The sequence below is a fragment of the Esox lucius genome, chromosome 6 (genome assembly GCF_011004845.1).
Source record: "Esox lucius isolate fEsoLuc1 chromosome 6, fEsoLuc1.pri, whole genome shotgun sequence".
Lineage (NCBI taxonomy): Eukaryota > Metazoa > Chordata > Actinopteri > Esociformes > Esocidae > Esox > Esox lucius.
In genome coordinates this window covers 1,569,627-1,593,045 of record NC_047574.1, presented here as the reverse complement: position 1 = coordinate 1,593,045, position 23,419 = coordinate 1,569,627, and the positions used below count along the sequence as shown (strand labels likewise).

General features: G+C 47.3%; 1 protein-coding gene across 1 annotated transcript in view; it reads left to right on the top strand.

Moving 5' to 3' along the window:
* The window catches only part of aatkb (apoptosis-associated tyrosine kinase b), a 63,956-nt gene that overhangs the window by 37,030 nt on the left and 3,507 nt on the right, over window positions 1-23,419 (top strand). Inside the window, exons 3-13 of the mRNA XM_029120425.2 lie at window positions 962-1,103; window positions 7,310-7,389; window positions 8,335-8,453; window positions 8,745-8,832; window positions 9,553-9,686; window positions 12,918-13,124; window positions 14,066-14,215; window positions 16,769-16,965; window positions 17,579-21,153; window positions 22,648-22,771; window positions 22,932-23,159. Coding sequence (XP_028976258.2) covers window positions 962-1,103; window positions 7,310-7,389; window positions 8,335-8,453; window positions 8,745-8,832; window positions 9,553-9,686; window positions 12,918-13,124; window positions 14,066-14,215; window positions 16,769-16,965; window positions 17,579-21,153; window positions 22,648-22,771; window positions 22,932-23,159 — 5,044 coding nt within the window. The remainder of the gene's footprint in view (window positions 1-961; window positions 1,104-7,309; window positions 7,390-8,334; window positions 8,454-8,744; window positions 8,833-9,552; window positions 9,687-12,917; window positions 13,125-14,065; window positions 14,216-16,768; window positions 16,966-17,578; window positions 21,154-22,647; window positions 22,772-22,931; window positions 23,160-23,419) is intronic.

The window sequence follows — 23,419 nt, the reverse complement described above, 5'->3', positions numbered from 1 at the left end:
GACAGACTCAAGTTTAATATATACACAGACAGAGACAGACTCTAGTTTAATGTATACACAGACAGAGACAGATTCTAGTTTAATATATACACAGACAGAGACAGACTCTAGTTTAATGTATACACAGAAAGACTCTAGTTTAATGTATACACAGACAGAGACAGACTCTAGTTTAATATATACACAGACAGTGACAGACTCTAGTTTAATATATACACAGACAGAGACAGACTCTAGTTTAATGTATCCACAGACAGGGACAGACTCTAGTTTAAAATATACACAGACAGAGACAGACTCTAGTTTAATATATACACAGACAGAGACAGACTCTAGTTTAATGTATACACAGACAGAGAAAGACTCTAGTTTAATGTATACACAGACAGAGACAGACTCCACCTTAATATATACACAGACAGAGACAGACTCTAGTTCAATGTATACACAGACAGAGACAAACTCTAGTTTAATGTATACACAGACAGAGACAGACTAGTTTAATATATACACAGGCAGAGACAGACTCTAGTTTAATGTATACACAGATAGAGACAGACTGTAGTTTAATGTATACACAGACAGAGACAGACTCTAGTTTAATGTATACACAGACAGAGCCAGACTCTAGTTTAATATATACACAGACAGAGACAGACTCTAGTTTAATGTATACACAGACAGAGACAGACTCTAGTTTAATATATACACAGACAGAGACAGACTCTAGTTTAATGTATACACAGATGGAGTCATTTTTACATTACTGTTGGGTTGGATTCATTACAAGCAGTCTGTTTGCACAAAATCACTGATCTATTAGTCATGTTCCAAATAACATCTAATTTACTAATCATGCTAACAGTTCTGCAACATGCCTTTCTCAAATGGATCACAAACCTACTCATAGTCTGAACTTGATGGTCCATCTAACCCCTGACCTTTTTGTGTCCTTCAATAGGAGTTTGAGAATGCAGAGGGGGAGGAGTACCAGACGGAACAGTCCACTCTGGTGTCTCCAGCCTCACAGACTGGACCGGACGTCTACATCCTGCCGCTCACTGAGGTGTCACACCCAGTGGCCCATCAGCCGGGACCATCTGGTAGGAGCACCAGTATCCCTGTATCATTGGTTTTAATATGTCTGTTTGTTCATCTGGTAGAGGCACCGGTATCCCTGTATCATTGGTTTTAATATGTCTGTTTGTTCATCTGGTAGAGGCACCAGTATCCCTGTATCATTGGTTTTAATATGTCTGTTTGTTCATCTGGTAGAGGCACCAGTATCCCTGTATCATTGGTTTTAATATGTCTGTTTGTTCATCTGGTAGAGGCATCAGTATCCTTGTATCATTGGTTTTAATATGTCTGTTTGTTCATCTGGTAGAGGCACCAGTATCCCTGTATCATTGGTTTTAATATGTCTGTTTGTTCATCTGGTAGGAGCACCAGTATCCCTGTATCATTGGTTTTAATATGTCTGTTTGTTCATCTGGTAGAGGCACCAGTATCCCTGTATCATTGGTTTTAATATGTCTGTTTGTTCATCTGGTAGGAGCATCAGTATCCCTGTATCATTGCTTTTAATATTAGTTGTTGTAGGTTTTATACAGTAAGACCAGTCTAGTAGTAGTTGTAGGTTTTATACAGTAAGACCAGTCTGGTAGTAGTTGTTGGTTTTCTACAATAAGACCAGTCTGGTAGTAGTTGTAGGTTTTCTACAGTAAGACCAGTCTGGTAGTAGTTGTTGGTTTTATATAGTAAGACCAGTCTGGTAGTAGTTGTAGGTTTTATACAGTAAGACCAGTCTGGTAGTAGTTTTAGGTTTTATACAATAAGACCAGTCTGGTAGTAGTTGTAGGTTTTATATAGTAAGACCAGTCTGGTAGTAGTTGTAGGTTTTATATAGTAAGATCAGTCTGGTAGTAGTTGTAGGTTTTATACAGTAACACCAGTCTGGTAGTAGTTTTAGGTTTTATACAGTAAGACCAGTCTGGTAGTAGTTGTAGGTTTTATATAGTAAGACCAGTCTGGTAGTAGTTGTAGGTTTTCTACAGTAAGACCAGTCTGGTAGTAGTTGTAGGTTTTATACAGTAAGACCAGTCTGGTAGTAGTTTTAGGTTTTATATAGTAAGATCAGTCTGGTAGTAGTTGTAGGTTTTATACAGTAACACCAGTCTGGTAGTAGTTTTAGGTTTTATACAGTAAGACCAGTCTGGTAGTAGTTGTAGGTTTTATATAGTAAGACCAGTCTGGTAGTAGTTGTAGGTTTTATACAGTAACACCAGTCTGGTAGTAGTTGTAGGTTTTATACAGTAAGGCCAGTCTGGTAGTTGTTTTAGGTTTTGTATAGTAAGACCAGTCTGTTAGTTGTTTTAGGTTTTCTACAGTAAGACCAGTCTGGTAGTAGTTGTAGGTTTTATACAGTAAGACCAGTCTGGTAGTAGTTTTAGATTTTATATAGTAAGACCAGTCTGGTAGTAGTTGTAGGTTTTCTACAGTGCCAGGACCAGTCTGGTAGTTGTTTGACCGTGTGAAAAAAAGACCCTGTAAATACCCCAATGTTTGTTTGATTTTATTTAGTTCTAGGTGGTATTAACAGTTGAGTTTGGTGCAGCTCATTAACGATGTAATGCTTCTCTTTCCACACGTGGCTTTTTGAAGTGAGCCCTGTGAGAGGGGTTGTTCCTGGAATGTCCCAGACTATCAGAGATCACCAAGTAAAATGAATGTCGTCAATCAACTTTTCAGAAAGGGAATAAAATATCAAATAATAATAATCATTCATGGATGTAAAGCTTGCAGTGGACTCTGAGTTAGATGTTTTCATTGAGGATGTTAGGGTGGACAGTCATGTTTTGTGTCTCTGGCGTTAGCACACAATGTCTCACCGGACGTGACCAACGCCCCAACACAGGACCACAACTGGCCCGATCACATCTCCTGGCCCGATTACATCTCCTGGTCCCTCTTCCTGGGGCCCTCAGACCTTAGTTCACACCCATGTTACCCTCTTTCCTGAGATGGGATGAGTCCCTGTTGCAGGAGCTCTGTCGTCCGTGAATGAGCCTTCTCTCTTCCTCTCTCTCCTTTTCTCCCGTCCCCCTGCCCCTCCCACTCTCTCTCCAACAAACATCTGGCTGTTGCGTAATCTCCCTGGTCCCACTGGCCGAGTGCTTGTTGGTATTCCCGGCATGTGAGACAGGCAGACCTCCTTCCCCTCCCCTGTTTCTTTCAATCTGTTACAATGGCGCTGATTGTGTGTTGATGTGAAGGCCATACGACTGATGCAGATTTTGACCGATAAACTACTGACGTCCGAATGGTGGGCTGAATTAATGACTCCTCCCACACAGGGGGGATCTTGGCCAGTTATTCCTTATACTGTCAATCAAAGCCTGGTGCCATATTCAAAAAGCGTAGGAACTCTGATCTGGAATCTGATCGGTCTCTCAGATCCTAGTGAATTTTTTTTGGAATACAGGATTCAGTGGACACCATGAAAGTGATTTTGTCCCTGAGGAGTGAAAATATACTCTTCCATGATGATAAATAGTGAAAACAGCTGTTCAGGGTCCAGGGAGCAGTGAGGATATTTTGTTAACATGTGTTTTCCCATATGAATATGTGGGAAGTATTAACTCTAAGATGGGATGTATTAACTCTATGATGGGATGTATTAACTCTATGATGGGATGTATTAACTCTATGATGGGATGTATTAACTCTAAGATGGGATGTATTAACTCTATGATGGGATGTATTAACTCTATGATGGGATGTATTAACTCTATGATGGGATGTATTAACTCTATGATGTTTCAGTGGAGAGTAAGAGGATAGCAGACACACGCAGGGCTGAAGGCAAACCTTTCCTCTTACAGGACCACGATGCCCAAAACCCTCCCTCCTCTCTCCCTCCTCTCTCCCTCCTCTCTCCCACCTCTCTCCCTCCTCTCTCCCTCCTCTGGAACAGTGAGGTCTGGCTGTTTCCAGGATGGAACAGTGAGGTCTGGCTGTTGTTCCCAGGATGGAACAGTGAGGTCCGGCTGTTGTTTCCAGGATGGAACAGTGAGGTCCGGTTGTTGTTTCAGGATGGAACAGTGAGGTCTGGCTGTTGTTCCCAGGATGGAACAGTGAGGTCCGGCTGTTGTTTCCAGGATGGAACAGTGAGGTCCGGCTGTTGTTCCCAGGATGGAACAGTGAGGTCTGGCTGTTGTTCCCAGGATGGAACAGTGAGGTCCGGCTGTTGTTTCCAGGATGGAACAGTGAGGTCTGGCTGTTGTTCCCAGGATGGAACAGTGAGGTCTGGCTGTTGTTCCCAGGATGGAACAGTGAGGTCCGGCTGTTGTTTCCAGGATGGAACAGTGAGGTCTGGCTGTTGTTCCCAGGATGGAACAGTGAGGTCTGGCTGTTGTTCCCAGGATGGAACAGTGAGGTCCGGCTGTTGTTTCCAGGATGGAACAGTGAGGTCTGGCTGTTGTTCCCAGGATGGAACAGTGAGGTCTGGCTGTTGTTGTTGTAGATGGAATAGGAGGAGGTGGTAGAGGGGAGGAAAGGGGAGGAAGAGGGTGAGGGAGGGGGGAGGGGGGAGGTAGATGGGATAGAAGGAGGTGTTAGAGGGGAGGAAAGGGGAGGAAGAATGTGAGGGAGAGGGGTGGTGGGGGGGAGAGGGGGAGAGGCTGGCCTCATGTTATTGCCTCTCCCATAGTTTCAGTCTTGGCCAGGTCCCGACCCAGTCCCCTGGACCAGACTCACCCAAACACATCTGTTATTCTCACTATTTACACACACACACATACACACACTCACATTTTATGTCTGAGTGGGATAACTCACCTCTGCTCTGACCCAGCCCACACCCTAACCCCTCCACAGTCCACTCAGTTTGACCAAGGCCCACAGCACCAGGGGGCCATTTGGGATGGATCCTTATCAGTTAAAAGGACTCTGTGCTGCAGTGGAACTGGAATAATGATAATGATTCAATTTTTCTCTGAGTGATTTAACGCCCTCATCTCCCAAAAGACCTTCACGTCCAGTCTTGTCTTGAATGTCAGCCATTTGCATTGACCAGCCTTCTCTTGCCTGGGTAACCCAACGCCTTGCTGCTGCCAAACACTGTGTCACGCACACGGACAGAAAGGTCTTCTCTGCATGGAGTATCTAATCTCAACAGGTTGGTTGCGAGAATTACCCAGTTGTCTGGTTGGTCCCAGAAGACGATGGGTTCCTTCTGATTGGTCTCGGAAAGCGATGGGTTCCTTCGGATTGGTCCCCGAAATTGATGGGTTGAAGCAGAGCCAGAATCCACAAATTTGTGATTGGCTTTGATACTTTCATTGGTTAGAGACGATCCAATTGCCGATGACTTTGTTTTGGACAACAACCTTTTAATGTCACAATGCCTTCAGAGAGCATACAGACCTCTTTACTTTCTCCACATTTGGCTGTGTTACTGATTTAACATATGATTGATTTAAAAAAACTTTTGTCATCAATCACACACAAAAACCCATAATGAAAAAGCGAAAGATTCTAGAAATCTGTGCCAATTTATTGAAAATAAAAACTGCAATATCTTATGCACACAAGTATTCAAACGTATCCAGTACATTGTAGCAGTGTCTTGGGTGGCCATCACAGTTTTGAGTCTGGCTGGATATGATCCTACTAGCTTTGATTGCCGGGATCTCCCTGGTAGATCCTCTCAAGAAAGTTCTGTCAGGAGTCTAGCCCAAATCATACTTCAGTAGCAGCAAGTCAACAACTTTATTTGGGCATTTACTTGTTGTTACTATGGGAACAACCATCTATATCCATGGTCTGATTGTGGCCTTCAGCAGTCTGATGAGTTAGGTTATTTTATCCTGGGCACGGAGACCCACAGAGTATGAAGGCCTTTGTTCCAACTCAGTCCCCCACATCTTATAGTTGAATCAGGTCTGACTGGACTATAACCAAGTCATGCGAAGCGCACAACTTCCAGTAGGCTCCCAAGACCAGAGTGGACAAGGTACCCCCTTTTTCCCCATCTCCAGCTGCATAATATCTAAATGAATATTGTGCCTCATATCAAAAACTCCCAGATTTGGACGAATTAAAAACCATTGCAAGCCTTCCTTTTAAGCATCCTCGGCTCGTCATTCAGTTTTTATCAAGATACTCTTCTAACAGGGAACTCTGGGGGTGTCGATGTGATTTTGGGCTCATGCACACTCAGCCGACAGGCCTCAGTTAGCTTGGCATGCCTTCGGGACACCTGAGGGAGGCACTAGATTGCAGTTTGACCTTTCCAAGTCTTTAATGGGGTGGTCCGTTTGGTGATACGAAACAAATTCTTAAACCGCTGTGTCAACTGGGAAGCTCCGGAAGAAGCTTTAAGTTCCGCGTTTTGAGACGATTAAATTCCAAGATATTAAAGAAGCCATTTCACGAGTGAGAGGGAGACGGAGGAATCAAAATGGCGTTACTAGTCTAAGATGCCCAGTTCACCATGTTGTCACACAGCTGCCAGATAATAGGACCAGTGTCTGACTGTTGGGTTCTTCCTGGTACCATTCACACCCACTGTTATGACCGAGACAATGGCTGTGATTCTCCCCGGCCCAAGTCGGCCTGAGTGAGCCAGCTTACCCACGACCAGAGGAATGAGCGTCCTCTGGAACATCACAGGGCAGGGGCGTCAGACAGGACCCTCACACAGGGAGGGGTCTGTGTGGCTGCTGAGGCCTGGGGTGGCACTGACACAAAGATCTTCCTGTCTCCCTCCGGACCAGGGAATGTGAGTGTCATCGGTCATTCCTGGGGGAGGGAGGGTTGGAGAGATGGAGGGATTGACAGAGAGAGAGACAGAGAGAAAGAGCGAGAGGGAGTGAAGGACAGAGTAGTAGCGTCTCAGTCACCCGGGTCTCTTTTGGATGGGTTTAGTTAGGCTGGTGTTTCCAGGACAGAGGCAGGTCACCAGTGTTACTGGGTATAGATGTAAAGTCAGAGGAGAAGACCATTCAGGCTCATTCTGTGGTGTCCCGGTCTCCTTCTGAGAAACCAAAGGCACACTACGGGAAACCTATTTTTGCACCATGGCTTTTAATGCAGTTTTTGCGTTGTATGAAGTCAACACTGCAAGGTTTGGGTTCTGGAGGAGACTTGACCCACTGCAGGATGGATGACTTAAGATGCTGTCGTTTGTGTCCACCATGCTGGTGTGTGTCGGGTCACATTATGTTTCTGTTTAATGACAGAGCCTTGGAATCACTTCATGACCACTGTCTTTCTATAATGATCTGTCTTCATTCCATCTCCCCAGTGCAACTCCTGAAATCCACAGACCTCTGTCGCCACAGTCTTCTGTACTTGAAGGAGATTGGTGATGGCTGGTTCGGAAAGGTAAGAACACTCCGCCCTCTGCTCGTGTTCTCAGTCACTATTCCACTGGAGACTACAGAGATATGAGAAGGAACTGGAGGAAAAGTCCCATCAGTCTGTGTGTTGGGTTAACCTGAGTTATGGTAATACTGGAATTATGCCCATGTCTTAGGTATCTGTCTGTCTGCTGGGTACAGGGAGAGGTAGAAGGCCCTGGAAGGAATATCTTTATACAGCACCTTAACATGTTGTCTTTATACAGTACCTTAACACATTGTCTTTAGACAGCACCTAAATGTTTCACCTAAATGTTCTTAATTTCACTGTTCGTAGTAATGATTTTTAAGTCTGAAACAAATATTTCAATTTGTTACACTTTACAGAAATACTAACACAGTAATATATCACTGGGAATTGGTTAGGGTTGTTAATTATATATTTAAAAGCTACTATGACAATTAGATAACTGATAATTGTCATTCTCTCGTTCTCTTCCTCCCTCTCTTTCTCTCTCTTTGTCGGTTCTGTTCTTTCTCACACTCATACACACACACACACACACCTTTTCCACACTTGTGTACTTTGGCTGGGTATGTCCATTCATGTGTGTGTGTGTGTGTCTCTGTAACTGCATGCGTTCCTCTCTATTTACGCCGTCTGGTGTGTCTTTATGTCTCCTCTGGTCTTTCTCCTGTTGGTCTGTGTCAACCTGCATGTCCCATGACTGTCTCTGTCTGTCTCTGTCTGTCTCTGTCTGTCTCTGTCTGTCTCTGTCTGTCTCTGTGTCTACTGTCTGTATCTGTCGTTCTGTCTGTCTACTGTCTGTCTCTGTCTACTGTCTGTGTCTGTCGTTCTGTCTGTCTGTCTCTGTCTGTTGTTCTGTCTGTCTCTGTGTCTTCCTGTCTGTCTCTCTGTATGACTGTGTCTTCCATTCCTCCCCACCTCTGTCTCTCTCTCCACTCCTAGGTTCTCCTGGCGGAGGTGAATGCGGGCCTGAGTACCAGCCAGGTGGTGGTAAAGGAGCTGAAGGCCAGTGCTAGTGTCCAGGACCAGATACGCTTCCTGGAGGAGGCTCAACCATACCGGTGAGTCTGTCTCCCTCTCTCACACTGTCCTGCTATTTTTCCTCTCTCTTGCTGTCTTTCTTTCTCTCCGTTTCTCATCTTTGTCAAGGTTTCTGTCTCCGACTCCACTTCCATTTTATGCTTTTAAATCCTCACTTGGGCCTAAATGACGAAACCTCCCATTCATTCAGTTTCAACAATGCAATTGCGTCCGTCGTTTGTATGACTCTGACCGCCGACTTGATTGGAGGTCAGATTCCATGACATCAGTGGATCTGACGATGTTTGTGAGCTTCCGCTCTCTGCCCCCAGGGTCCTCCAGCACCCGGCCCTCCTGCAGTGCCTGGCCCAGTGCGCCGAAGTCACCCCGTACCTGCTGGTGGTGGAGTTCTGCCCCCTGGTGAGTTACAGACTATCAGTGTCACGGCACTGCGGTAGACCTGCAGGGTGCTGCAGTCAGTCCAGGACTGGCTGAGGTTCTGCTCCACTTTTCTACAGGCTGTGTATGTCTGACACACCGGCACTCATCGTGGACGAGACCTTTGTCCGACACCAGATGGCGTGACAACCGTCTGTGTTGCTTTCTGGTGATGCGTGTTGCATTAGAATGGAGCCGTTAACTACACTGTAACTGCTTCCCTCCTTCCCTCCCTCTCCATCTCCCCCTTATTTCTCTCTCCCTCTCTCTCTCCCTCTCTCTCTCGCTCTTTCTCCATCTCTCTCTCTCTCTCTCTATTTGTATTTCTAAAAATAAAATGCATTCAAAGGTGCTTTCCATTAAATAGGAAAGGGTACAAACCCCCACAAAAAACACAATGTAGAATGAATAGCCAAGAAAAAGTAATTCAAGAAAAACATAGTAAATCCAATGATATCTGGTCAGTGGAGTCAAATCTATAACACTTCTTTGTATGTACTGAAGAGGGTGAACCAGTAGATTATATTTGGATGCATTTGACTGCCCCCCAGTGGACAGATGTTATATTACAGGCTGAGGGAGTCATCAGGATGGCTTCTTTAGGGAAGATCGATTTGCAGGCCATTTCATTTTCTGAATTCGCTAGAATTTAAATGAATTTGACCCTTGACCCTATCGTCCATATGTCCTCCATGTCGCCAGGGTGATGTAAAAGGTTACCTGCGGAGCTGTCGGGCCGCAGACACTGTAACCCCTGAACCCCTGATCCTTCAGAGGATGGCATGTGAAATCGCCTCAGGACTCCTGCATCTGCACAAACACAACTTTATACACAGGTAACTGTCGCAAACAGAACGCCATAGTGTCGTTCCCATCAGCCACTATCACTGTTTGTTTATTATTTTGGGGAAAAAAACACTTTATTTTGGTAAAATAAAATAAAAATAAATATTGACTTGTTAAAGTTCTCACTACATATAGACAGTCCAGACTTATAGGCATTGTTTTCATGTAGATCAGTAATCACCAGTTTCCAAACATCAAATCGTAGTCTCACTCTCAGGACAAAGTTCTGGAGAAAACGTGTTACGACTTGGGTTGATGGCTGTCTCCCAGAGTCCTGGTTCTTCAATCGCTTGGCTCCTTTTCCTGGTTGCCACTGGTTCTTTCCTGAAACAACATCCTGATGCTGCCTGAGTGTCTGTAGATAGACTCCAGCATCAGTGATTTTGTTGCAGGAGGTGTCCTCTCTACACTGCCCAGAATGCCCACCTCAAGATCCATTGATTTGATTGGTTGTTTGTCTGCTTTGATCTGTAATGTACTTGTGACAGAATATTAATTCCTACTGCTGTAAAAATCATCAGAAAGCTATTTGATTATGTATCAGATAATCTCATCTTCCCTAGTGCCAAGGCTCCTTTGATTCTATCCCATGATGCATCTGTGAGTCTGACAGTCTTTGCCACCCCTTGGCATTGGTCAGGCTAACATCCTGGTTAATCAACACACTCGCTTTCAAAGAATTGGGATAAAATAATTAAATATTCACAGCAACTTGTGGTAGAGTATGTACTTTTATATTCAGCAACTAGTGGTAGAATATTTATTACTACTGGTTGGAATATCTGCTTTTAGTGGCCGTGACCAAAGCATTAATCCTTTATTGTTTATTGTAGTTGTTCTGGATCAGTGTGACTCCTAAACGACTGAAATTTAAATGTACATTTATTTACTTAAAATCCAGTTTGTCTAGAAGAAAATGTCAAACTATATCAAGATGATAACTTCTGTTATGTCACCAAGTTTATGATGTGTGTACATATGATCCTGTTTGGGGGGTTTGGTGAAAGATGGTGCCTGCTTTGCCAAGAATGTGGGTTAGATTCCCAGGTTCGCTCAACTGAAATGAAATGTGTGCATGTATATCTTGCTTATAAGTTGCATACATCTGTATTTATACACACAGATATATATATATATATATATATACACACACGCACATATATACAGCACCAGAAAAAATTAAGAGACCACTGCACCTTTTTCTTTCCTTTCTAAAAAAGTTGAAAAGGAAGGTTTTGAGTGAGGAACCGAAGCGTTCAATTTTCAGTGGTCTCTTAATTTTAACCCTTCTGTTCCTCACTCAAAACCTTCCTTTTAGACTATATTGGAAAGGAAAGAAAAAGATGCAGTGGTCTCTTATTTTTGAAAAGGAACGTTCTAAGTGAGGAACAGAAGGGTTCAAATTAAGAGACCACTGCAAATTGAACGCTTCTGTTCCTCACTCAAAACTTTCCTTTTCAACCTTTTTGGAAAGGAAAAAAAAGGTGTAGTGGTCTCTTAATTTTTTCTGGCGCTGTACATATATATATATATATATATATATATATATATATATATATATATATACACACACACACACACACACACACACAGTATATATATATATATATACAGTGAATATCAAAAGTCTACAAGAACAGGGTGAAATCATGTCAGGACTTTTTCCACCTTTAATGTGACCTATAATGTGAACAATTCAATTGAAAAACAAACTGAAATCTTTGAGGGGGAAAAATTTTATAATCACAATAACCTGGTTGCATAAGTGTGCACACCCATAAACTAATACTTTGTTGAAGCACTTTTTGCTCATATTACAGCATTCAGTTTTTTAGGTAGGAGTCAATAAATATAGCCACGTCAATATATGGCACATCTTGAAGTGGCAATATTTGCCGACTGTTTTTTGCAAAAGCACTCCAAATCTGTCAGATTGCGAGGACATCTCCTGTTCACTGTCCTCTTCAAATAATCCCACAGATGTTCAATTTGATTCAGGTCTGGGCTCTGGCTGGGCCATTCCAAAACGTTAATGTTCGTCTGGTGAAGCCATGCTTTTGTGGATTTGGATGTGTGCTTTGAGTCATTGTCGTGCTGAAAGGTGAACTTCCTCTTCAACTTCAGCTTTCTAACGGACGTCTGAAGGTTTTGTGCCAAAATTGCCAGGTATTTGGAACTGTTCATATTTCCCTCCACCCTGACTAAGGCCCCGGTTCCAGCTGAAGAAAAAGAGCCCCAAACATACCTTTTGGAATTATGGCCAAAAAGTTCAGACCATAACACATTTTCCCATGTGCTTTTGGGGGACTTGATGTTTCTTTTTGCAAACTTCAGCCAGGCTTGGATGTTGTTCTCTGTAAGAAAAGGCTTCTGTCTTGCCACCCTACCCCATAGCCCATTCATATGAAAAATACGGGAGATTGTTGTCACATGTAGGTCACAGCCAGTACTTGCCAGAAATTCCTGCAGTTCCTTTAATGTTGCTTTAGGCCTCTTGGAAGCCTCCCTGACCAGTTTTCTTCTCATCTTTTCATACATTTTGGAGGGATGTCCAGTTCTTGGTAATGTCTCTGTTGTGCCATATTTTCTCCACTTGATTAGGACTGTCTTATATCTAAAGTTTGGAAATTATTTTGTACCCTTCTCCTGTCTGATAACTTTCAACAATGAGATCCCTCTGATGCTTTGGAAGCTCTCTGCGGACAATGGCTTTTGCTCTGAGATGCAACTAAGAAAATGTCAGGAAAATCCTATTAGAACAGCTGAACTTTATTTGTGATTAATCAGAGTCACTTTAAATGATGGCAGGTGTGTAATGACTTCTATTGAATATGAGTTAGAATGTGATTGGTTAATTCTGAACACAGCCACATCCCCAGTTATAAGAGGGTGTGCACACTTATGCAACCAGGTTATTGTGAGGTTTTTATTTTACATTTTCCCCCCTCGAAGATTTCAGCTTGTTTTTCAATTGAATTGTTCACATTATAGGTCACATTAAAAGTGGAAAAAGTTCTGACATGATTTATCTTTGTCTCATTCTTTTACATCAAAAAACCTGACATTTTAACAGGGGTGTGTAGACGTTTTATATCCACTGTATATAAACACACACATGTATATACACACACACATATATATTTACACACACACATATATATACACACACATATATGTATATACATATAAATGCCATTATTATTATCCTGTTTGCCCTGTAGTGACCTGGCCTTGAGAAACTGCCTGCTAACCTCTGACCTCACCGTGAAAATTGGAGACTATGGTTTGTCACAGAACAAGTACAAAGATGACTACTTCGTGACATCGGACCAGATGTCTGTCCCCCTGCGCTGGATCGCTCCAGAACTCATTGACGAGGCCCATGGCAACATCCTGGTGGAGAACCAGAACCAACAGAGCAATGTCTGGTAATCAGGGGGTGGAGGAACGGGGCGTGGGCGGAGGGATGGGGGCGGAGGGACGGGGAAGGGGGCGGAGGGACAGGGTGGAGGGATGGGGGCAGAAGGACAGGGTGGAGGGATGGGGGCAGGGGCGGAGGGATGGGGGCGGAGGGACGGGGGCGTGGGGATGGGGGAGGAAGAACGGGGAAGGGGGCGGAGGGATGGGGGCGGAGGGACAGGGTGGAGGGATGGGGGCAGGGGCGGAGGGATGGGGGCGGAGGGACAGGGTGGAGGGATGGGGGCAGGGGCGGAGGGATGGGGGCGGAGGGACGGGGGCGTGGGGATGGGGGCGGAAGAACGGGGAAGGGGGCGGAGGGATGGGGGCGGAGGGACAGGGTGGAGGGATGGGGGCAGGGGCGGAGGGATGGGGGCGGAGGGACAGGGTGGAGGGATGGGGGCAGGGGCGGAGGGATGGGGGCGGAGGGACGGGGGGCGTGGGGATGGGGGCGGAAGAACGGGGAAGGGGGCGGAGGGATGGGGGCGGAGGGACAGGGTGGAGGGATGGGGGCAGGGGCGGAGGGATGGGGGCGGAGGGACAGGGTGGAGGGATGGGGGCAGGGGCGGAGGGATGGGGGCGGAGGGACGGGGGCGTGGGGATGGGGGCGGAGGAACGGGGAAGGGGGCGGAGGGACGGGGGCGTGGGGATGGGGGCGGAGGAACGGGGAAGGGGGCGGAGGGACGGGGGCGTGGGGATGGGGGCGGAGGAACGGGGAAGGGGGCGGAGGGACGGGGATGGGGTGGAGGGACGGGGGGGATTCTGTATGGAGTACAGTTTTTGGTTTTTGTTTAACGTCTTTTGTGATAAGATCAGGGATGGTAATTGTCCAGTGTCTTTTGTCCCAAATATATAAATGATTGCTGTGATGTTTCCATGGTGATCAGTGTGTTTCTGTGATCTGTCCTGTCAGGTCGCTGGGGGTCACCATCTGGGAGCTGTTTGAGATGGGGAACCAACCGTATCAACACTATTCTGACAGACAGGTCCTGATCTACGCTGTGAAGGAACAGCAGCTCAGACTACCCAAACCTCTGCTCAAAACACCCCTAGCTGAACGCTGGTCAGTCACACACACACACACACACAATCATGCACACGCACTTACAAACATGCTCACACACACACACATACACATGCACACGCACATTAACACACACACGCTCACACACACGTACATACACACACACACATGCTCACACACACACACACACACATGCTCACACACACACAATCATGCACACACACACATGCACATTCACGTTAATACACACACACTCACACTGTTGTGGAAATTCTTGAACTGATGTATTCTTGGTCATCCTATACATGTATGAATGAGTTACTAGTTAAAGATGCAGAGAGGGGTCTGGTGTTTGCCTAGGGGGGCATCCTTGACCAGCATCCTTGACCGGCACCAGTGGATTAGATGGTTACTCGTAAATCAGTAAATCTGTATAACCCTTTAGTGTCTCTGTTGATTATCCAGACATTGTGTCTCCTCAGGAGTTAAGGATAAGGTGGGGGGACAGCCCGCCCTTTGGGTAAATGTTACACAAGACAGATGGGCAACAACTTACCACACCCCTTTTTGTATGTGATATGTACTGTTGATTGAGTTAGAGACTCCTCGGACGTTTATGTTGGTAAGCGTTTGACGCGTCTCTCTTATTTGCAAATAATTAATAAACTGTTAATTGTGCCGAGAGTATTTCGTCTCTGTACTTCCTTCGTAAATAGTTCTGATCGATAAAATTACCATACACGCACACACACACGCACACGCACACGCACACGCACACACACACACACACACACACACACACACACACACACACACACACACACACAGGGGTCAGGGTGGTTCATTTCTCACAACTCATAAGCCCACTGGGGATCTTGATCTGCACTGGTCCAACACCTCCTTCAGATGGCTGGTTCAGACCCACATTGCCAGCGGTTTTCAGTGTCCCAAACTGCTCTCTATTCCCGGTTAAGTGCATAGGATCTGGTATGTCATGAGGAGGACACGTAGCGGGGAACACAGTGTCTTTGACTGATAGGATACATAAAACAACAAACTAAAATGTAAAATCCAAAATCATCTCAGATACAGAAGGCAGTTAATCCCATCTCATAGGATGAAATGGTCCTCCCTCATTCCCTTCCAAATGGTTCCCTATCCCCTATCTAGTGCACTACATTGGACCACCCTGACCCCTATCTAGTGCACTACATTGGACCACCCTGACCCCTATCTAGTGCACTACATTGGACCACCCTGACCCCTATCTAGTGCACTACATTGGCTCACCCTGACCCCTATCTAGTGCACTACATTGGCTCACCCTGACCCCTATCTAGTGCACTACATTGGCTCACCCTGACCCCTATCTAGTGCACTACATTGGCTCACCCTGACCCCTATCTAATACACTACATTGGACCACCCTGGCCCCTATCTAATACACTACATTGGACCACCCTGGCCCCTATCTAATACACTACATTGGACCACCCTGACCCCTATCTAATACACTACATTGGCTCACCCTGACCCCTATCTAATACACTACATTGGACCACCCTGACCCCTATCTAATACACTACATTGGCTCACCCTGGCCCCTATCTAATACACTACATTGGACCACCCTGGCCCCTATCTAATACACTACATTGGACCACCCTGACCCCTATCTAATACACTACATTGGACCACCCTGACCCCTATCTAATACACTACATTGGCTCACCCTGGCCCCTATCTAATACACTACATTGGACCACCCTGACCCCTATCTAATACACTACATTGGACCACCCTGACCCCTATCTAATACACTACATTGGACCACCCTGACCCCTATCTAATACACTACATTGGCTCACCCTGGCCCCTATCTAATACACTACATTGGCTCACCCTGGCCCCTATCTAATACACTACATTGGACCACCCTGACCCCTATCTAATACACTACATTGGACCACCCTGACCCCTATCTAATACACTACATTGGCTCACCCTGGCCCCTATCTAATACACTACATTGGACCACCCTGACCCCTATCTAATACACTACATTGGACCACCCTGACCCCTATCTAATACACTACATTGGCTCACCCTGGCCCCTATCTAATACACTACATTGGACCACCCTGACCCCTATCTAATACACTACATTGGACCACCCTGACCCCTATCTAATACACTACATTGGCTCACCCTGGCCCCTATCTAATACACTACATTGGACCACCCTGACCCCTATCTAATACACTACATTGGACCACCCTGGCCCCTATCTAATACACTACATTGGACCACCCTGACCCCTATCTAATACACTACATTGGACCACCCTGACCCCTATCTAATACACTACATTGGACCACCCTGACCCCTATCTAATACACTACATTGGACCACCCTGGCCCCTATCTAATACACTACATTGGACCACCCTGGCCCCTATCTAATACACTACATTGGACCACCCTGGCCCCTATCTAATACACTACATTGGACCACCCTGACCCCTATCTAATACACTACATTGGCTCACCCTGGCCCCTATCTAATACACTACATTGCTTGTTGTGTCACCAGGTACGAGGTGATGCAGTTCTGCTGGCTCCAACCAGACCAGAGGCCCACCTCTGAGGAGGTCCACATGTTACTGAGTTTCCTGTGTGCCAAAGGAGTCAGCAAGGCGGAGGAGGACTTTGAGAGGCGCTGGGACTCCCTGCGTCCCCTCCCCCGTGCCGGCCCAACCAGCAGCCTCCACCGTAGGACCTTGGCCGTCGGTACGGGACATTTGACAACATCCGGCTCTGTGGGGGGGGGGGTCTCATACACTATGTGTGTGGGGGGGGTTTCATACACTGTGTGTGTGTGGGGGGGGGGTCTCATATACTGTGTGTGTGGGGGGGGTTTCATACACTGTGTGTGTGTGGGGGGGGGGTCTCATATACTGTGTGTGGGGGGGGGGTTTCATACACTGTGTGTGTGTGTGGGGGGGGTTTCATACACTGTGTGTGTGTGGGGGGGGGTCTCATATACTGTGTGTGTGGGGGGGGTTTCATACACTGTGTGTGTGTGGGGGGGGGGTCTCATATACTGTGTGTGGGGGGGGGGTTTCATACACTGTGTGTGTGTGGGGGGGGTTTCATACACTGTGTGTGTGTGGGGGGGGGTCTCATATACTGTGTGTGTGTGGGGGGGAGTCTCATACACTGTGTGTGTGTGGGGGGAGTCTCATATACTGTGTGGGGGGGGGGTCCCATACACTGTGTGTTTTTCTGCTGCTCATACAAACGAGAGCAATGTCACATCACAGTTTTCAGGGTCACATTGGTTATTCAGCTCTCTAGGTGTATGACATTAAATCTGCCTCTGTCTCTCTGTTTCCATCTACAGACCGACCATCCTCCTGCTCTTCTTCCTCTTTCCCACTGCTGGAACAGTTCTCAGGTTGTGACGGATACCACAGCGAATCAGGAGACGATGTCCTGACTGTGACAGAGACCAGCCACGGTCTAAACTTTGAGTACAGGTGGGAGAAGGCGGGGGTGGAGCAGCCGTACCACCACGCGGCCTCGTCCTCCAGCGGCGCCCTGGGGGCTGTCAACCACCACTGCCAGGAACTGTACTACCCCCCTGGGCCCGGGGGCATGATGGGGGGCTGTGGGGCGGTGGAGCTGGAGGGTCTCACACTGGGGGTGTCCCCTTCCTACTACAAGCCCAAGGCGCTGCACGGCTCTGGGGTAGGCGTGGTGCCAGTGCTCAGCGCCCACAGTCCCTCTGTGAACTCGGAGTACTATATCCGCATCGAGGAGCCAGGTGCCGACTGTCACGTCAACATGGACCTGGACTACACCATGTGCTCCTACAGCCCGGACTACCAAGGCAGCAACGGAAGCTTCCTGACGGGCAGCGCTGACTCAGGGGACTGCATGATGGGAACGGGCCAGGCCCACTCCAAGCCCGTAGACTCCTACTGGTCAGCAGACATCCACAAGGCCAGGGGCGGTGGAGCATATGACTCCGACCCAGACGGCAGCCCGACCATCTCCCTGACCATGGAGCCTCTTCTGGGGCAGGTCTCTGAGTCCAGCCCCCTGAGACCCTGGGAGACCGGCCACTACGTCTCCTACAAGGACAGGGATGGGGGGTACTACTATGAGCACTCCCCTCCCCTGGGCATCGGTCACCACAGGGGTCTGGGTTTGGACCACCACCGGCATTACATTATGGGGCGGGAACACTCAGCCCCTGAGCCCCACCAGGAGAGCTGGGGTTCCAGGAGCCTCCGTCAGGCCCTGGGGGAACTGGAGAACCCTCTGGGGATACCTGCGTCCATCAGCGGCCCTCCCCAGGGTGGTGTTCCTCCTTTTGATGCAGGGGACCCTTACCTGGAACCAGCCCAGGGATCAGGGTCCGTCCTCGGGCCAAGCAGTGTCACAGGTGGCTACTATGACATGATGGGTTCTCTGAGGAAGACCATGCCAGGCCACTCAGTCAGCATCACCATGGCATCGGAAGAGGCCCTCTTCATCAGTCACCGGGACAGTGACTCAGACGAGGAAGACGATATATTCTTAGAGAGGAGCAGCGCTTGTAACACCTGGCCCACTAAACCGTCCAGCCACTCCGTTAACAGCACCGGTCTGGGTTTGGGTTTGAGCCTTGGCCGGAGTAGACAGGCTGGTTGCAGACAACAGCAGGATGCCTATGCAGACTTCCACTACACCATGCCCACCATCGACATAGAGGACTCCTGGCCTGAGACCTTCCACTCGGGCCCAGGTGTGGCCAAACCTATCGACTACCTGGAGACTAGGCCATGTCCAGTTAAAGACACCGGCTGTCTAGCCATGGGGAAGCTTCACACCTTGGTGCCCTCAGAGGAAGCTTGCAATGCCTACATCTATCTGTGCCATGACAGAGAGGAAGAGGATGGAGAGAAGAGGGAGGGGGAGATCGAGTGCTGCCACTCTCATTTTGTCGACCCCCTCACAGGCTTGGTGGTGTGGAACTACGCCCGGGAGGACTACGGGGACCAGCTGGTGAAGATACCCAATCAGGACGAGGAGGGTGTGGATCTGTCACCAGCACCGGGAGGGCCTGCGGTATCCAAATCAACCTTGACACACAAGAATAACACCAACCCTCAGGACCACGCTGAGCAGTATGTTGACGTCACCATGGATCAGACCCCTTCCAGAGACTACAAGCAAGAAGTCGGTACCGAAGACAAGGGGGTCCTCACAGACCCTAAACCCCAGGATCGGGGTACGACCACTCCGCTGGGTGGCCTCGTTCCCCTGGTGGAGCCTGAGTCAGAGCTGAGCCAGACATTTGACAGCGGCCTGGACAAAGACCACTGCTCTAGCATCAGTCTAGTAGACATCTCAGACTGCTGCACCGACGATGACGAAGACGATGACATCACTGACGTGACCTCTGGGATCTTTGCTGATGAGGTGTCAGTCGGAGAGATTACGGCCTCTCCGTCTCTGAGTCGTCCCGTCACGTCCCTACAGCAGCAGGTGGGAAACCCCGATTCCATGGACTCCATGGATCTTCCTGCAGTGGTAGGTACCAGCTGTGAGGCGTTCAGCCCCGCCTCCAGCTCTTCCCACCCATCTAGCTCCTCCCCCAAGGCCATGGACAGTGGGTATGACACGGAGAACAACGAAAGCCCAGAGTTTATCCCCAAGGAGCCTCACAATGAGCCAAGGGATCCAGATACGTTCACCCAACCGTTGGGGGAGTCAATCCTGGACAACAGTCTGGATGAGGAGGGGGAGGAGGGGGGAGAGGAGGCAGAGGTGACCGCCCCAGAAGATGACGATGAACCTACCCTTGATGATGATGTGGAGCTAACGGCCTTCCAGACCACAGACATTGAGACGAAGCTGGAACCAATCAGTGAGAAAAATCCCTACCGTGACTCTGCATACTTCTCTGACTATGAAAATGAACGCCTTTCCAGGGATGAGGGCGATGAGAAAGTTGAGGATCATGAAAATGCAAGGGGGGATGAGGAAGAAGAGGCAGTGGAGGACAGGCAGATAGAGAAGATAGAACTGTATATAGAGGAAGAAGAGGAGCAAGAAGAGGAGAAAGGGTTGGGAGAAGAGGAAGAGGATGATGGCGATGAAAAGCAGAAGACCTCAGCTCTTCTTCTGAAGGACAGTGACAATCCAGAGATGGAGGGCTGCCTGACAGAAGATTCCCCCCGGCACGAAGAGCTGGAGCCAGGGCTTGATCTAGCCTTCAATCCCTTTGGAGAAGGTGAAGCAGTATCTGAGGTTTGGCCTGCCCAGGAGGAGCCCTCTTCCCTGGGAGACTGGGCAGCGGAGGTGGTAGGTGCTATGGAGGAGGCCTTGGGAGAACTCCAGAGGAGCAGCAGTATTGAAACCAGCTCTAGTACCAAAGAGGTGGAGGAAGAAGAAGAGATTAAGGAGAAGGAAGAAGAAGAGACAGAACAAGGAGACATGGTGTACTCATCCGAAGCCTTAGAATCAGCAGGAGTCCTGGAAAAGGCATCTAGTGGAAAGACCCAGGACAAGGAGGATGGTTACCAAGACAACGGTACTCCCTCATGCCATATCCGCTGTTCCTCTTCCCCACCCCCTCCCTCCACACCTCCTCCTCCTCTCCCCCCGATGACTCCGCCTCTGGGTCGGGTTTCATCTGGAGACGGGGAGGAGGCGGACGAGGAGGACGGAGATGGTGACTCGGATGACAGTGAGTCTGATGAAGAGCTGAGGAGCTACAGCGTCCAGGAGGAGCAGAGTGAGGAGAGCGAGGAGGAGAACCACACCGTACCCATAGTGCTTAGCAACTGTAGCGATGGTCATAACCTTCGGAGTCTTCTGAAGATGCCCACCATGCTCTCTGCAGAGACGCTCACCAGTGACCTGCTGGAACGCAAGAAGAAGGTGGTGTCCTTCTTCGATGATGTCACCGTCTACCTGTTTGACCAGGTGAGTAGTCAGTCACAGAGGAAGGAAAACGAACTGATGCCTGTTTCGGCACTAAAGTACTACAGTTGTGCTCATAAATTTGCATAACCTTGGAGAATTGGTAATATATATATATATATTGGTCGTCTTGCATGAATCACATGTTTGAGATCTCCCCAGAGTGGCTCGATGATATTAAGGTCAGGAGACTGTGATGGCCACTCCAGAACCTTCATCTTTTTCTGCTGTAACCATTGGAGGGTCAACTTGGCCTTGTGCTTAGGGTCCTTGTCATACTTGAATGTCCAAGAGTGTCCCATGTGCAGCTTTTGTGCAAAACAATGCAAATTGTCTACCAGTATTTTCTGATAACATGCTGCATTCATCTTGCCATACATTTTCACAAGATTCCCTGTGCCTTTAGACCCCCCCAAAACATCAGTGAGCCCCCACCATAAAGCTCTATTTTGGTCTTGTCATTCCAAATGACAGTATGCCAGAAGCTGTGAGGCGTGTCAAGGTGTTGTCGGGCATATTTTGACTGTGATTTTTTTGGGGCATTGGCACAGTAAAGGCTTCTTTCTGGCAACTCGAACATGCAGCTAATTTCTGTTGAAGTATCGTCGTATTGTGCTCCTTTAAACAACCACACCATCTTTTTCCAGAGCAGCCTGTATTTCTCCTGTGGTTACCTGTGGGTTTTTCTTTGTATCCCGAACAATTCTTCTGGCAGTTTTGGGTGAAATCTTTCTTGGTCTACTTGACCTTGGATTGTTATCATGAGATTTCAGAATTTTCCACTTCTTAATAAGTGATTGGACAGTACTGACTGACATTTGCAAGGCTTTGGATATCTTTTTATATCCTTTTCCATTTTTATTCCATTACCTTGTTACGCAGGTCTTTTGACAGTTCTTTTCTGCTCCTCATGGCTCAGTATCTAGCCTGCTCAGTGCATCCACATGAGAGCTAACAAACTCATTGACTATTTATACAGAGATGCTAATTGCAATTTAAAAAACAACAGGTGTGGGAAATTCACCTTTAATTGCCACTTTCACTTGTGTTTCACATTGTGTGTCTGTAACAAGGCCAAACATTCAAGGGTATGCAAACTTTTGATTAGGGCCATTTGGGTGATTTCTGTTATCATTATGATTTAAAAAGGAGCCAAACAACTGTGTGATAATAAATGGCTTCATATGATCACTATCCTTAAATAAAATTTAATGTAAAAAAAATTGCATGATCAGTCATATTTTCAAAATGCAAACATTTCACAATTTCTGCCAGGGTATGCAAACGTATGAGCACAGCTGGAGGTTTTTGTGGTTGTTTCAATGCTTTTCTCATAAACTTTTCACAGACATGATAGAAGAAATACATTAAGATATTTAGTGCCAGGTTTACTTGAATTTTAACACAAAATACTGCTGTGTATGCATTTATGTAAGTATTTCAGAGTGAAATGTCTGTAACCACAGGTCTAAACTGTAGAATACTGTCTGTTTCCAGCAAAGCCCAACCAAGGAGCTGGCTGAGAGTGGTTTTCCTCCTGGTGGTGAGATCAGCAGACATGGATCAGAGGTCAAACAACCAACCTCTGATGACTCGTCAGATGGAAACATCTCAGAAGAGAGTGAGTACAATAGTCTGGTCCACAATGTGATACATTCTAACAATAAGTCAAATCAATCAGTGTTTCATTTCTTAATCAGTGTAAAGCCAGTGGGTTTAAAAGTCAAATACTGTGTTAGAGCCCTAAAAGCTTCCCTTTCGGTTCATTTGCCCCTCTCTAGGTGGCGGCTATGAGTGGGAGGATGACTTCCCGCTGTTGCCCCTCCCCACTCCCTCATGCAAGATGGCTGCCTCCTCCTGCACCCCATCCACTCCCAGCCTGCCTTCATCCTCTAAGACACCGGATCCCAAGCCGGCAGTGCAGTACTCCCGCTTCACCGTGTCCCCCAGCCACGCAGCACGTTTCTCCATCACACATGTGTCTGACTCCGACATGGACTCAGGACCAGGTGGGTCTGGGGGGAGCTTGAATCTGGACCAGGTGGGTTTGTAGGAACTTGAATCTGGACCAGGTGGGTTTGTAGGAACTTGAATCTGGACCAAAGGGGTCTGGGGGGAGCTTAGATCTGGACCAGGTGGGTCTGGGTGGAACTTGAATCTGGACCAAACGATCAAATGGAAGAAATCAATCCTTCTATCATTTTAACTGAAGAGGCTCCGTATGTAAGATCTATAAAGCTTTGTCTATCACATTCAAAAATCAATACGT